Here is a 14979-nt window from a genome sequence, read left to right as displayed (position 1 = left end):
TATAATTGATCTTTAAATAAACTGACAGTTTATTAATTACTGTACAACCAAATATCATAGTTTAAACTTACTCATTCTGTTGGTGTTCAACAAAGTTGCTCTCAAACGTTTAAAATATATGCCTTTCAATTAAGAATCAACCGTTCTCATTTGAGTTATGGGTTCAGATTTCTTTAATAACCTCGGTTTATCCCGAAGATACTCCTTATTCAGAACTTTGATTCTAAAAGACCTTGTTATGGTATAAACATTTGCTTTGTAAGAACATGGTCCTACTAGGATCCATGGAAAAAATAATGCCAACTTCATGCAATGATCGATGTGCCATCACGACGCGGAAGCGTCGTGGTGTAGCGGTTCTGACTCTCGCCTTGTAATCAGAGGGTCGTGTGTTCGAATCCCACCATGGCCTAGCGTCCTTTGGCAAGGCGTTAATCCACACTTTGCCACTCTCCACCCAGGTGTTAAATGGGTACCCGGTAGGATGTGAAAGCCTATATGTAGTATGCCTAGCAATTGAGTCTTGGAACCCTTGTTGGAATGCTCCCCAGGGAGTGGAGAAGGTGCATACATTGTATGCGGGCATGCACGGATCCGATGACCGGGGTAATAATATGTCTGTAAAGCGCTTAGAGACGTCGTTCCGATTATTATCATCAACCCGTGAAACCTACCACATTTTCACGGCTAGCTGGTTCCATTTTACACGTTTTACTTATGCAATTAAGTATAACTAACATATTTTGTAGAGCAAGTTAACTCATTATCAACTCGTTGCATCGACGGGAAGTATTGTTTGAGAAATGTTCTATCAATCATTTAAGCTTTCTTGAAACTTAAAAGTTTTTCGCACAACGATGCCCGATACAATAGATCCAGCTATCATCATGATCACTTTTCCTACAGAAATTCTAGTGTTCTTTCCTAAACTCAGATGTATGTCTATGTCTACATAGATATATAAAAATATGTAAAACTTTTTCTGAAATGAATTTATAGAAGTATCATTTTACAGAGCTCTGATCTCACATTTTGTAGAATAAAAGCCTGCTTTAACCACTTTTGCTCATTTTCCTGAAGTTTCAAACATTTTAACATGAATGAGGAGTCTCATTCTCCTGAAGAAGACATCTGAGAACACACCCGTCGAAACGTCGAGTTTGGATGGTCCCTTTCAAGACCAAATAAGAAGCTCACACTCTTCTTCTTCGCCAGGCGGAAACCTTCAGAAGTTACACCACCTTTTCATTGTTTCTTTCTTTTTTTCTATAAAAATCCCCGGCCTTTAGCTTATTCCCTTCTTTTTTTATTCTTCCCCTATAACTATACTACTTGAAAAGTCATATAATGTACCGATGGCCCCTCTTCCATTTGAGGCGCCACCTCCTCCTCAAACTTTGAATATATACAGCGAAGCATTATGAGGTGGGTCGTCTTGTTTCCTCCCTGGGCCCACTGGCAGGCCCCGATAAAGTCACAAGGAATCTCAAGAAATCGTAGCGTATGGCAATAACTGATTGGTCTAGAATAAGCTAATTTACCCTCTCTTAAGAGAATTCCACACTGGCGTACAGATAAAGGGCTTCAGGGTCTGACCCCCCCCCCTCCCCCCAAAAAATGTTTTCAAGACCTGGGGGGGGGGGGGGAGGAAAAGGGGACGGGTAAAGTATATTATTTTCTTTACATTCTTAGGCATTATGGAGGCGATCCTCGGGGTCGGGGGGAGACTCAGTGCCCTCCACATTTGAAGCACTGAAAATGTGCCCTTTCAATCAAGAAAAAATCACGAACGTGTGCTGTGCCCCTTTCACCTGAGAAAGAACCGTTTATGTGTTAACGAGTGCCCCTTGCCTTCTTGTCAGTGCCCTTTCTCGAATCAGTGCCAAGAAAACGAGTTCTGTGCTCCTTACAAATAAGAAGGAATCGTTTTATGTGTTTACGAGCGCCCCTTTGCCTTCTCATATACATGTATGTGCCCTTTCTTCATATAAGTTCTTAAAAAGCACTCTTTTCGTGCCCGATGAGCGTCCGATTTCTTCTCGTTTCTGTAAACACTGTTATCCTGTAATCGCAGAATCCTTTTCAAAATATGATTTGCCCCTTTCGCTAATTTATGTTACTACTTATACGAAGGAAACAATTTGTAAGAGTAGCCCTATGTGCATTAAGTTTCGTGAGTTGTGTGAGTGGGGTAGATAAATCTTTTTCTCCTTTGTTTTAGGAAAGTGCCCTTTTCGAAAGAAAATTTCAAACTCTTTTAATACAAAATTAATTTTGAGGTAGTATTCAGAAATTTATATTATCACATTTTGTTATTTTTCTCCACTTTCCTTTTCTTTATTTTTATCTTGTGTGTGTGTGGGGGGTCCATGCACCTAAGGCCATGGACTGAAGGTGATATAGGCATTCCCGCCTTAACACAAAATCCTTGTATGAGATACAATAGGTGGTTTCAGACCGCCTCGAAGTTCGCCAGTTCCAGGTATTCTCTGATCGGGAAATTTACCCCGATCAGAAAATACCAGGTATTTTGGTAATGTGAAAGCAAACTACGCGTAATATCCCCGAAAGAAAATACCCGCTAAATAGTAGGTACTTGGCGAAATTACGAGAACTTTCGTGGGGATTTTCCAAGGTCGCAGGTATTTTGGCGATGTGAAAGCAAATTACGGGAACTTTTATCCCAGCGTGCCGTTGGGCGCGACGGCGTGGGTGGCTGCTGGGCTAGTGATTTTGAATCTCCCGCCTTGCCTGCTTATCAGACCACACTGCGCATGCTCGTAACTTCGGGAACTTATCCCGAAGGATGTGTTTCGGGGCGATGTGAATGCAGGAATAATTAACGGGTATTTTTTAGCCTTAAAAAGTTCTCGTAATTTAACGGGGATTCTTGTGATCGAGGCGGTTTGAAACCACCTATTGGCCCTTCACTGTATAAACGCTGTTTAAAATTTCAGGCACGTTATTTAAGCCCATCACGCTAACTACACTGGTTAAACTTTTTAAACAACTATCGAAACACTTCTTTAACCCAATCTAGGCCGGGGGGCTCCGAGCCCCCCCCCCCCCTCACATAAGGTGGTTTCAGACCGCCTCGAAGTTCGCCAGTTCCAGGTATTCTCTGATCGGGAAATTTACCCCGATCAGAAAATACCAGGTATTTTGGTAATGTGAAAGCAAACTACGCGTAATTTCCCCGAAAGAAAATACCCGCTAAATAGTAGGTACTTGGCGAAATTACGAGAACTTTCGTGGGGATTTTTCCAAGGTCGCAGGTATTTAGGCGATGTGAAAGCAAATTACGGGAACTTTTATCCCAGCGTGTCGTTGGGCGCGGCGGCGTGGGTGGCTGCTGGGCAAGTGATTTTGAATCTCCCGCCTTGCCTGCTTATCAGACCACACTGCGCATGCTCGTAACTTCGGGAACTTATCCCGAAGGATGTGTTTCGGGGCGGTGTGAATGCAGGAATAATTAACGGGTATTTTTTAGCCTTAAAAAGTTCTCGTAATTTAACGGGGATTCTTGTGATCGAGGCGGTTTGAATCCAATCTGCTTATGATGAAAATCCTCCAGCAAATTGTGAATATTAATAATTTAGTAGAATATTTATACTATTAAACATAAAACAATTAAACTTCGCGTTAAAGTACTTTTATATTTTAATGCAAAGTTTCGCTGTTTTCTTGTGCTTTTTAATATCTTTGATATAATTTGTATTGCATATTTTATATTTTTCAAGTTATATGCAATACTGTCAAATTTCCATCAGTTAGCTTGCAAAAAGTTTCACTGATGTCTCCCCATCCTAAAAATAAACTGCATTAAAATACTACTAAATGCGAAGTTTAATTGTTTTAATGTGCTTTTTAATGTTTTCAACATAATTTGAAATATTTTTTTTGAACATTTGTATTGCATATTATTTTTTTTTTCAAGTTGTCACAGTTATGGGAGGGGTGATAAAGTTTGCCCCCAACCTCTTCCGCATACATTCGTAATTCCGACGCTTCGTTATTCCGAAACATTCAAAATCGAAATAAAATATGTATTTTGGACGGGATGACCTTACTTTTTCATAACCCACTGATCTGAATATTCAGATCAGTGTGTGCGCCTCGGAATAGAATAATTAGATGGCGCCATATAAAGGCCCGTTACTATTATAATCCTCTCAATCTCATTTTACTCTTTTCTCTCAAGATTGACTCTCCTCTCTCCGTGGGTTTTTATTTCATTTAAAGGGGAAGTTCACCCTGACAAAAACTTTATTGTAAAAATAGCAGAAAAAATAACAAAAAATATTGCCGAAGGTTTGAGGAAAATTCATCAAATAATTAAAAAGTTATTAGAATTTCAATTATTTGATTTGTGACGTCATATGCGAGCAGCATTCCTACATAGCGAATGGTAAAAAATCAATGAAATGTCATTTTCTCAGAAAAATTGAAAATGGTTTTTACTGTACCTTTTGTATATCAATAGACAAATCATTTCACACCCGATCATGAATAGAAAACAAAATTAAGTCATCAGGAACCATGCAAAATTTGAAATTCATGCATTTGATATTACATAACACATGGGGCAGCTGCTCGTTTATGACGTCACAAATCCAAAACTTTGAATAACTTTCTTACTCTTTAACGGATTTTCCTCAAACCTTCACCAATATTTTTGCAACAAAGTTTTCTTCAGGGTGAACTTCCCCTTTAACACCCATTTTAACTAAACCCACTTGGTCCAAAATTCCAGTTGGGCCATCCATCATTAAGTCTAATGCCTTGATGGTCCAATATCCACCTCTCCAATTAGTATTTTGCACTTTAAATGAAACTAATGTCATAAAGTGGTGTTGACCAGATGGGCGTTTCATTAAGCCGTTCTTTGGTTATGACTTTAAGAACGACTGGTGATCTTTTCTTGTGATAAAATAATGATACCCATCAAATTTTTAATCATGTTGATTAAGCACATAAGGATCACTGATCGTTCGTAGCTACAAACAGCTTTATGAAATACCCACCAGCCACAGGTGGACATTAGATTAAATTCTCCATTATTAGCCCAACTGGATATTAAGACAAATTAATAAATCCTCAGTTGCAGGACCTCGATTGATGGGGAAAAATGTTAGAAAATTTTCCCAAAGTAGGTAATGACAAACACACCACCACCAATCCTCTACGCACGCACCCCTCCCCCAGTTACTTGCACCCCCCCACACACACACTTTAACACATATTTCTGTGGTTTCGTCTCCTGCATTCTTTTTTGGTGTGGTCAAATTCTATTTAATCTTAGGAAGGAGGTATATGCGAATGTAGGATTATAGGGTGTGAATCAAATGTAACACGTAAATTCAAATTTTTATCATATTTTTTGATAAAGGTAGACAACTCTCTCTTAACTCGGAAGTAACTCACACACAAAGTTTACTTTAAGGCAACAAAAAACAAATGATTTATAAAATAAGTGTATTTAATATTATCAATGGTTTCTCTTTCATGATGCAACACAGACAAATGGAGAAAAAAAATGCTTCATTAATCTAATACTTTTAAGAAACATACAATAAATGTGACCTGAAAAAAAAAACCATTTTAACTTATTCCGATTCATGGAATGCATCATTTCTGTCAGGTGAAATACATTTACTCAGGTTTTTGAAGAGCAACAATTAAAGGCATTGTGAATGAGTGGATAAGTCTCCAGACTATGAACCGCAAGGTCCCGACTTCAAATCCCACTGCAACACACACGTCCTTTAGCAATATCTCCATTTGCCACTCTCCACCCAGGTGGAGTAAATGGGTACCCGGTAGGAAGAAAATCCTCAAAAGCCGAAGCGCCTAGGCAGCCCAGCTGAAGTAATAATAACATTTTCATACTAATCAGGGCCCACTTGAAGAAAAGTTTTCTGAACTGAAGTGGCTACCCTTGGTAAATATGACATAATCATCATCATTATTACCATAACAACTTGCACATTGTTGCAGTGGAACTATTTGATCACATTTCTTCCTAGATTGACAAAAACAGAATGCAAAAGCTCCAATAATTTTTCACCTTACTCCAAAACTGAACCTTCCCTTCACATTGTTAAATCTGAGAATCCCTGGCAGTTTGACATTGAACGTTGTTTTGAAATATCTTCTTGCATAATTCGGTGTCCAATAGAACCATGCAGTTTAATACCCACTGTATCAAGCAGTTCCAGGGCCTCATAACATAAAACTTAGCAATCAATTGTAGAGGTGATTTTCAAGATTGATCATGCACAATAATCAATGCAATTAATCGTAGAAATCATCCCTACTATCAATCGCCTAAGCTTTATGTCCTGATGCCCAGGTGATCCATAATTCCCCTATCGTCACAGATCATTATCACAACCATCAGGAAAGCGTTGAAAATATTTACGAATCATTTACCCAACAACTTTTTAGGGATAAAGCAACAAATAAAGAGTTTTGAAGAAAAAAACAAAAGATTGACAAGAGAAAAGAGTATTGAAACAATTGCAAATATCATTCATGTTTATATATTCTACACTAAATTTCATCTGACTACAAACAGCTAAGAAATGAGAAGAGAAGGTGACTATTTCTGTCCCGTTGATAGGAGGGCCAGGAGTCCTGCAGAGAGCGCTACTGACAAAATATAGTTGCTGGAGAGAAAATTAGTTAAGGTAAAATTCTTTTGTTTCAAAGCATAGATATTACAAATAGCGGCATTAATATAAGTTATCATCATCATCAGCATTATTATCTCTATATTCACCTTCATCATCATCACCATCATTTTCATTCTCCTCCTCATTTAGCATCGTTATCATCATCATAACCACTATCATCACCCACTTCATCATCGCATTCCCCACTACCAACATCATCTCCTGATAATCAACAGTCAACACCATCATCACCATTTTCATCATCATCCTCTTCATCAAACCACATTCATGACTATCATAATCACCATCACAACTATGTTTCATTATCATCAACATCATGATTATCATCGTCGTCGTCATCATCATCATCATTATCATCACCACCACCACCACTACCAACTTCCTCCTCCTCATCACCATCACCACCAAATTCATTACCATCCTCATTTTTCAACACCGCATCCACAGTACACTGCGATCATCAAATGTAATTTTTTTCCAGAAAGGATACATATTTGGATCTTGTGACTTGAGAGCGAAGAAAGACATGAAGAGAACAAGTAGAAGGAAGAGGGCGTTGTTGTAGAATATTGAGAAGGTTGTGGCTTCGTAATCAGCTACTTCATTCTTCTTCCACAGGATCCTGTTTGATAGACACGAATAAAAAGAATCAATGATACAATACCAGAGCTCCATAACACAAAGGTTTGCGATGAATTGCAAATATGAAAGAACCACACAGATTGGCTCTCGGTCAGTATTTTAGATGGAATGCGCATGCAACGATGATCTTGATTGGTCATTGGTATTTAGCGATTGATTGCAAACCTTTGTGTTACGGAGTCCTGTTCATTTCTTGTGACCCAATCCCCCAAATAACCAATCCCCAAAAGCTTGGTTATCTCAAATGAAACACAAGAACAAGTTCTTGCAGTTCGGACTTGTGACAGTATGACCATCATTTTCCTGACCTCCAAATACTCTAGCTCTACATATAATGCACATGCCTTACCTGTTGCTATGCTAGAAAAATGTCAGTAAAGCTCTATATACATGTACCAATGTTACGTTATTGCGACCAGTTACTCTTCTGTTCAAATGAACTTATCTTCTAATGCCTACATTTCTTCTCCCTCTTCTCCATCTACTGCATGTTTCTTTTATACTCTTAACTTTCTTTTTTATATGCAATTACATATGATGTCATTACAGTACGTAACTTGTTATTTATTTGTATATGGCGACCCCAACTCAAGCTCTGCTTTTCGGGTTTTCGCCTCCTTCAAATTTGTGTCGAAATATATACTGTATTTGTTACTATGTCAAATATTATTTTGTATCTGTTTGAAGGAAATAAATGTGATTTTCAATCAATCAAAATAATTTCCCAGTTGTTTCAATCATCATTATGTAATCCACTCATGTTAAAATAAGTAATATTTTAGTTGTTTTTTTTTATCACAACAGATATTTTTTTATACCTCTCATCTTTTTCCTTTCGTGACATCTTCTTACTGTCTGCATCACTGAGTTTCTTCATCACTTCCTTGGTAACTGCATCCTCTCTTTTGGGAGCAACCCTGTCAGATGAAACAAACAATGAAAACATTCATAATGCATATTTGGGGGAGCATTTCAAGAAAATACTTGGCTGCCACTTTATTCAACGTGGGGGTGTTGGAACAATTTTTTTGCAATCAAGTGCAAATTTCAAATGCAGATATACAAATGAAGGCTCAACTTTAAGTGTTAAAGGTAAAAGATAGTAGTTGCAAACAATTATCTCATGAGAAACTTGAGAAAGTCTTTTAAATCAAGGTTAAGTGTCACCATATTATCATATATCTAGACCTGGTACATTAATGTAAACTTACCTTTGTGATATCATGAAATCTTAGCTCAAAACCGATAATTCTGATGATCACTAACACAGACAAGCATATGTGGGACAGCGTATCAATGTTGCTTGGAAAATACCAGACATTTTATGGAATTCCATGCTTATTTTGCTCATTTCTCAGTAATTACACATTTTCTTCCAGGGACACTTGGCACATATATTTTTATTCATACATACATGTACAACCACTTGCATGGTAATTTCATTGGATTCTGTTTGAACACATTTTGAGATCGTTACCACAACTGGTATTCATCTTTAAAGCAAACTCAATTTGAATTTGTTGTTTCAACAAGCAAACCATCAATCAGTTTCAAAGTTTAATGAATTTAATGAATGACTTTCATTTAATTTTGGGACCAAAAGTTGACTTGCATTCAATTTCAAGTTTCTTGCAACACCCTATAAAAGTGTTTTAAACTTTTATCTGTCAGCTACAATAATGATGCCTCTCAGCCAATCAAAATCAAGGAAGAATGTCGGACAAAAACGTTGATGAAATGCTTCCTACATGTAGGTGTTCATCATTGTTCAACTATAAAAGAGACATATTACAGGTACTTTTGTATGTCAAATCTGATGAGACAACAAAAATCTCTTGAACTCTGACAAAATTTTACATAGAAGTTGTAAATAGGACATGTCTGCATATTCTGGAATAATGCTTTGGGTTAGGGGATTATTTGAGTTTATGGAAGGTAGACTTATGCACAATGTCCTGCAGTCTCAACAGATGAAATACTTTATTGTCCCTTTCATCAGGATCAGGGGTCCGTTTCATAAAACTTGTTACAATAACAAATTAACAATATAACAATCTCATTAGCTGATGACAAAATTGATGTAGAAATCTTGTATTTGCTAACCGGGTAGTTGGGGGGGGGCACTTGCATTGACAAGTTGATACCATGCACGACCAAAAAACGTAAAAAGAATGTCATTTTCAAGATAGGGCACCGTACGTACGTAAAGAAATGAGGGTGTCAAAAACACTAAAATAATAAAAAAGCGTAGGGAAAGGCGGGGTAAGTTGTGACAGTTTTTGCTTTTTGCATGTTAGAATTGATATGATTAATAATCATGTCAGAATAAGTACCTTGCCTTGAAATTTAATTCTTCTGAAATATTTTCCACCTATATATAACTTTCTATCCCCACACTGAAAGTCATTGTGACCTTTGAAAAAAACGATGTCAAATGGCTCAACTTGCCCCATATATGGGGTAAGTTTGAGCCACCTTCTGGGGTATGTTGAGCCACAAAAACTATGAACAAAATGCATGAGGGGAGAACCAGCATGTCAATTTTTTGTTTAAAGTCTTTTCACTTGCTAATTCTCTATTAATACTAACATCCTTTAAAAGGAAAAGAGCAGTCATGTAAATTTGCTCCTTTCAGCCAGCATTTCAATCGATTTTTATGGTTTGTTTGTTTTTTAAGATACATTACCATATGAATTACCACAGGCTCAACTTGCCCCATGCTGTTTGGCTCAACTTACCCCAGTCCGAACTTAGTGCGATAATTTTGTATCCACACATTTATTATGCATCCATCATATAAAAGACTATGACAAGAATGAAGATCCATACCTGGACTAATAATATTATCATGTCTTTACTTTATTTAAAGACGTGTGTGTTTCTAAAGCACTTATCTATTTCAAACTCTTTTTTACTTTTTTGGCTGAAATTCATATTTTTCCCTCTAAAAAACTACTTTTTGTTTCAAAGTTGAAAACAATGTGGTGGGGTTAGGGGTTATGCTATGGGTCATCAATACATGCCACCACCACAATGTCTGACTCATTCATTATTGGACTGGGGCTGGTGGCTCAACTAGCCCCTATGCTCAACTTACCACGCCTTCCCCTATCTATTTCACTTGGAAAACTATGTGTTTAGGGTCAAATTTGGGAGGGTATAAAAAGACTAAAATGTTTTAAAATGGATGTACTTTTTGACCCAACAGTCAACACTACGTGTTTAGAGTCCAATTTGTGCGAGGTGTGGGAGGCGAGGCCATACTACTAAACCAAGTGTTAGACATTGATGTAGGTAAAGGTAAAACCAACGAGCAAAGTCCGACATAATTGAAATATTGCTTTACTTGTTTAGGGATTCAATTCAGAGAATACTTGGGTATCGTTTTGCTTCCAATATGTTAATGGTAGGGTTTCACACGCCAATACTTGTTAAGGGATGCATTTTCAGAATATGGAAAATATTTGTTTAGGGTGCTTTTCGAGACCACATGGTCGTGCATGGTATCCTCTCGTCAATGGAACTGCCCCCCCCCTATAATTTTTTTTAGGCTGATTTCCTTTATTCTCTTCATAACCCAAACATATTTATAATTTTGTATATATTAACTAAATGGTCATTTTGTGATGCCTTGAATATATCATTCACTTGAATTTGACCTGCTGATTGCCAATTATTTCCTTTTCTTTTGCCAACTAATTTCTTCAGATGCAATTGTTGTTTTTATTAATGCATTATTTACCAGTAATTTAATGCAATGTAAACTTAATCTACATCCCAAACTCCTTTATTCAACTTGATCTATTGCATTGCTTATCTTTGTGTTTTGTACAATTTTCATGTTTGTACTGCATGTCTATTTATTTCATTGTATGTTCTTAATCTTTATTTATGGAAACATGTATATTTCAGCAACTGGCTGCCAGTAATGTGAATTATTACCAATAAGCTATTTCACTTACTTGTGCTTCAGGACAAACTTGACATTCTTGTATGCGAAGGCAACCAACCAGCTACTAATGAGTGTCATAATAACAAACATCACAATGGACTGGGACTGGAACAGATCCACCTGATGAATACGCCAAAACAACCCTGTTGGATCAAGAGAAAATTGTCATTTAAAATGCCATGCTTAGGTTAAGAGTATAAACACATTAATAAATGTGCATTGTTTATCATTTTATTATAATAATGAGTTTGCCACTGATGGGAGTGACCATAACAGAAATGTACTTTTAATTTAATTTAAGCTCAAAGAGATTTGCAGAACCTGATCACATTTTGGTTTTAATTGAGATTTACAAGGAAATAGGCTGACACACATACCGGTACATGTATGGTAGTGGATTGACATATTTCTAAACACTTTTCACAAATTCAATCATAATAAACGCAATATTTTTCTCATTTACATTACATCATTCATGAAATTCAAACCATCAATACACACATACCTACAAAAATTAAAGATGCTAAACTTTGCCAGGATCATTGTTTTTATAACTCTCTTTGGATCATACACCCCTACACACAGACTAGGCCCCTCTTAGCCAGGAGGCTTCTCGAGAGTAAAAATCATTTACTGACGTATGCTTACATTACTCTCAACAAAGCCAGGTATTCCTTTTTATTCACCTGCGTGTACCACCAAAAAACCTGAAACTTTCTCCCCCGAGATTTCTACGCACGCGTCTGTAACATTGGTGAAGAACAATAGGAGACAAGATGGCGGCGTAAACATTGGGCAAGTCTCTTCCGTCTTGTCATGATATTTCTCTCTTTTTTTTATGAATTCTTGTTTAAAAATAAAATAGATGGCGCAGAAATGTCGGAAATGAAGTTGTATCCCATGTACATGATTTAGGGCTAGATCTTTTAGAAGTACAAATCTCGGGGGTGAAATTTTCAGGTTTTGGCGGCCTACACACACATGAATGCTTCATTGAGACTGAGAGTAACCTTACGTTAGTAAATGATTTTTACTCTCTAGAAGCCGCCTGGCTAGCTAGCCCCTCTTCAAGCTTCGCATGCAAAATGCTTTATTTGGTAATTTGACAATACATAGGCCTATTGACCGTTTTACCGAATGAACATGTTTTTTGTTGAAAAAGTTAAAACTTTGTGAAAATTGCTGATCAGCTTTTTTGATATTTTCTCGTTTTGAATAATGGAAGAATGATTGGTTTCCAAAGTTTCAAGACACGTAAATGTGCACCTTCGGAAATACAATCACTCAACTCAATACACAATTTATTTTACATTACACTCAAGACAGGCAACATTTCATTAGCTGCATTGCACAGCTGCATTGCACTGCTGCAGCTGCACAGCACAGCCAGTCACGCACAACAATGCCAATGGCAATGCACTGCAACGTGGCACAGCACAATAGCACACACAGTGCAGTGAGTGAAATCGCGTTTCATCATTCACACAACACAACTCAACTGACGATCGCGGATCGGATCCTGAAAAATAAAATAACATTTACATAGGTAAAAACATATTCCTTACACGTTGGAATGGCCGAGACGATAAATGCATTTCCGTAGAATAGTGCAGACGATTTAGTTGATACATTCCTGCTGAAATCTTGGAGCAAAAGCTCCTCTTCCTTCGTCAATTTCTTTCCACCTGCCATTTTTCTTCTGCAGCAGCCGTCGAGAGAATTGACCAACAATGGACGTAGATGGGGTACATCCTATATGTTTCCTGCGAAAACTTGCACCCGAAAACTGTTTTGAAAGGTCGATTTTTTAAATTATTTATATTTATTTATTCATTTTTTTTTTGGGGGGGGGAGTCAAGGACCAGACTGTCCAATGATAAATAATAAATGATTAAGAATGATTGTTTCTTGACATCTCTCATCTATAAGTTATAAAAATGCAATTACACAAAGACATGGAGAAATGAAGACTTTGTTGAGAGAAAACTAACATATTTCATATTTCATATAATAAATATGAAGAAATAGTGAGTAGGTGATGTGATCAGTTCCCTCATTCGCATACCGGCCAGGATGTGCAGAATTTTTTTTCTTTTTAAAAAAAGTTTGGAAAATCATAACTGTCTCAATTCATATCCAAAATTTGATGGATTCTGGAGGGCCGGGGCAAGTGGTCATATGTCTTGAGCTCCCTTTTAAGCGGCTAAAAATTATGAAGGAAGAAATAAAATAAAGAGAATGTGAAAAAATGCCCGAGTACGAGTGAAAACTCAGCCTTTCGAACTGGCCCCTTCTGACATGACTTTGAAGTGACACAATAATATTTAAGCCAGTTGTAGGCTAGAATGATGTACGATAGACGGGTACAAATTTTTCAAGCAGAATAATCAGTAAATAATTGACAATTCTCCTTTGTTCTCTCAATTCTCGGCATAAATGCACTGTTCAGGTTCAAATAATTATATGCATTTATCAGGTTCAATCTCAATGCGGCTTCAACTCGACCGAAGTACATAGAAACTGCAAACTGTAATGTTTTGAGCGACAGATGGCGCTATACCACTTTGTTGGAGGTACCGAGACTGACATTAGTGTACTGCATAATAAGTGAAGAAGAGTTTGACTGGCAAGTCCGGGGTTCGATTCCCGCAATAACACTTTTAGCAATCATGCATTTCCATATAGAACTATTTTTATTACAAAGAAATGCTATGCCATTAGCCTTACTTATGTGTGATGTGTGCACAATAAGTATTTAAAAAATGTGTGTGATGTGTTCCGAAAGGGTGAAAAGCGATTTGAGCGACATTGTTATATTTTCTACATATTTCATTATGTCAATTAATATTTCTGTCAATACAATTGCCATATTGGTAAAAATGTGCTTAATATTGGCATAGAAAACATTAATCATTTCTTTTGTCTATGTTAAATTGTTACATCAGGACAGCGTTGATTTTTTTTAAAACTGTATACTGACCATGATCATTAATGTATATAGGGTTTTGATTAAAACAAGATTTTCGAATCAAACAGTCTTCCTGCTAATACCTTTCGTCTCATAATCTTATTCGTCAATGAAATCAACAAGTTTTAAAAGGGCCAACTGCAGTTTTAAAAACACGAATAGTTAAAAATTAACCATACATAGTTTTATCTATTTAATTTCAATATTCAAATCCACGTTGCATCTCGTTGCATCTTACTTTAAACTGCTGCACGATATCGATTTTAAACAGCGTTGCAGATCTTATGAACCTATTTTGAATACAGTTTTGTTCAATATAGAGAGGTAGATACAATGGCCCCTTTTCTGAACTCGGGTTTAAATTAAACCCGAGTTTAAAGTTGCTGTTTAACTATGGAGAGCCAATTGGGGCACAAATCTCTAACAGTGCACAATGATTAAATTTATCAATTCATGACGTCCAAATTGTTCATAATGTCTAGGAATGATAACTGAAGTATTTTTCTTTATTATGAAAGCGAAAGGAAACAAAATTTTAAACATAAGAAAGATACAATATATATATTTTTGAATTTTTTGGCCCCCATAATTTAAGCACAGACTTAGACCGTGGTCTTAGTTAAACCTGACTTCAGAATACGGGCCATTAGATACAAATTCTATAGAAATGCATTCTATTGTGACCTACATAAAGAATAATCATTTGATTTCTCATTTAAACA

The 14979-nt window shown here is 36.8% G+C and overlaps 1 protein-coding gene across 1 annotated transcript; it reads right to left on the bottom strand.

Annotated features, from left to right (window-relative positions):
* Positions 1-5458: 5458 nt before the first annotated feature.
* Positions 5459-13024, bottom strand: LOC121427605 (translocon-associated protein subunit gamma-like). The gene is made up of 5 exons (XM_041624085.1): positions 12855-13024; positions 11300-11432; positions 8156-8254; positions 7186-7317; positions 5459-6668 (listed from the first exon to the last, which is right to left on the bottom strand). The coding sequence occupies exons 1-5, from the start codon at positions 12979-12981 to the stop codon at positions 6602-6604; spliced, it is 558 nt and encodes a 185-aa protein (XP_041480019.1). The 5' UTR covers positions 12982-13024; the 3' UTR covers positions 5459-6601.
* Positions 13025-14979: the final 1955 nt, after the last annotated feature.

The sequence above is a fragment of the Lytechinus variegatus genome, chromosome 14 (genome assembly GCF_018143015.1).
Source record: "Lytechinus variegatus isolate NC3 chromosome 14, Lvar_3.0, whole genome shotgun sequence".
In the NCBI taxonomy this organism is placed as follows: domain Eukaryota; kingdom Metazoa; phylum Echinodermata; class Echinoidea; order Temnopleuroida; family Toxopneustidae; genus Lytechinus; species Lytechinus variegatus.
The sequence above is the reverse complement of the archived record's forward strand: the minus strand, read 5'-3'. Positions and strand labels throughout refer to the sequence as shown.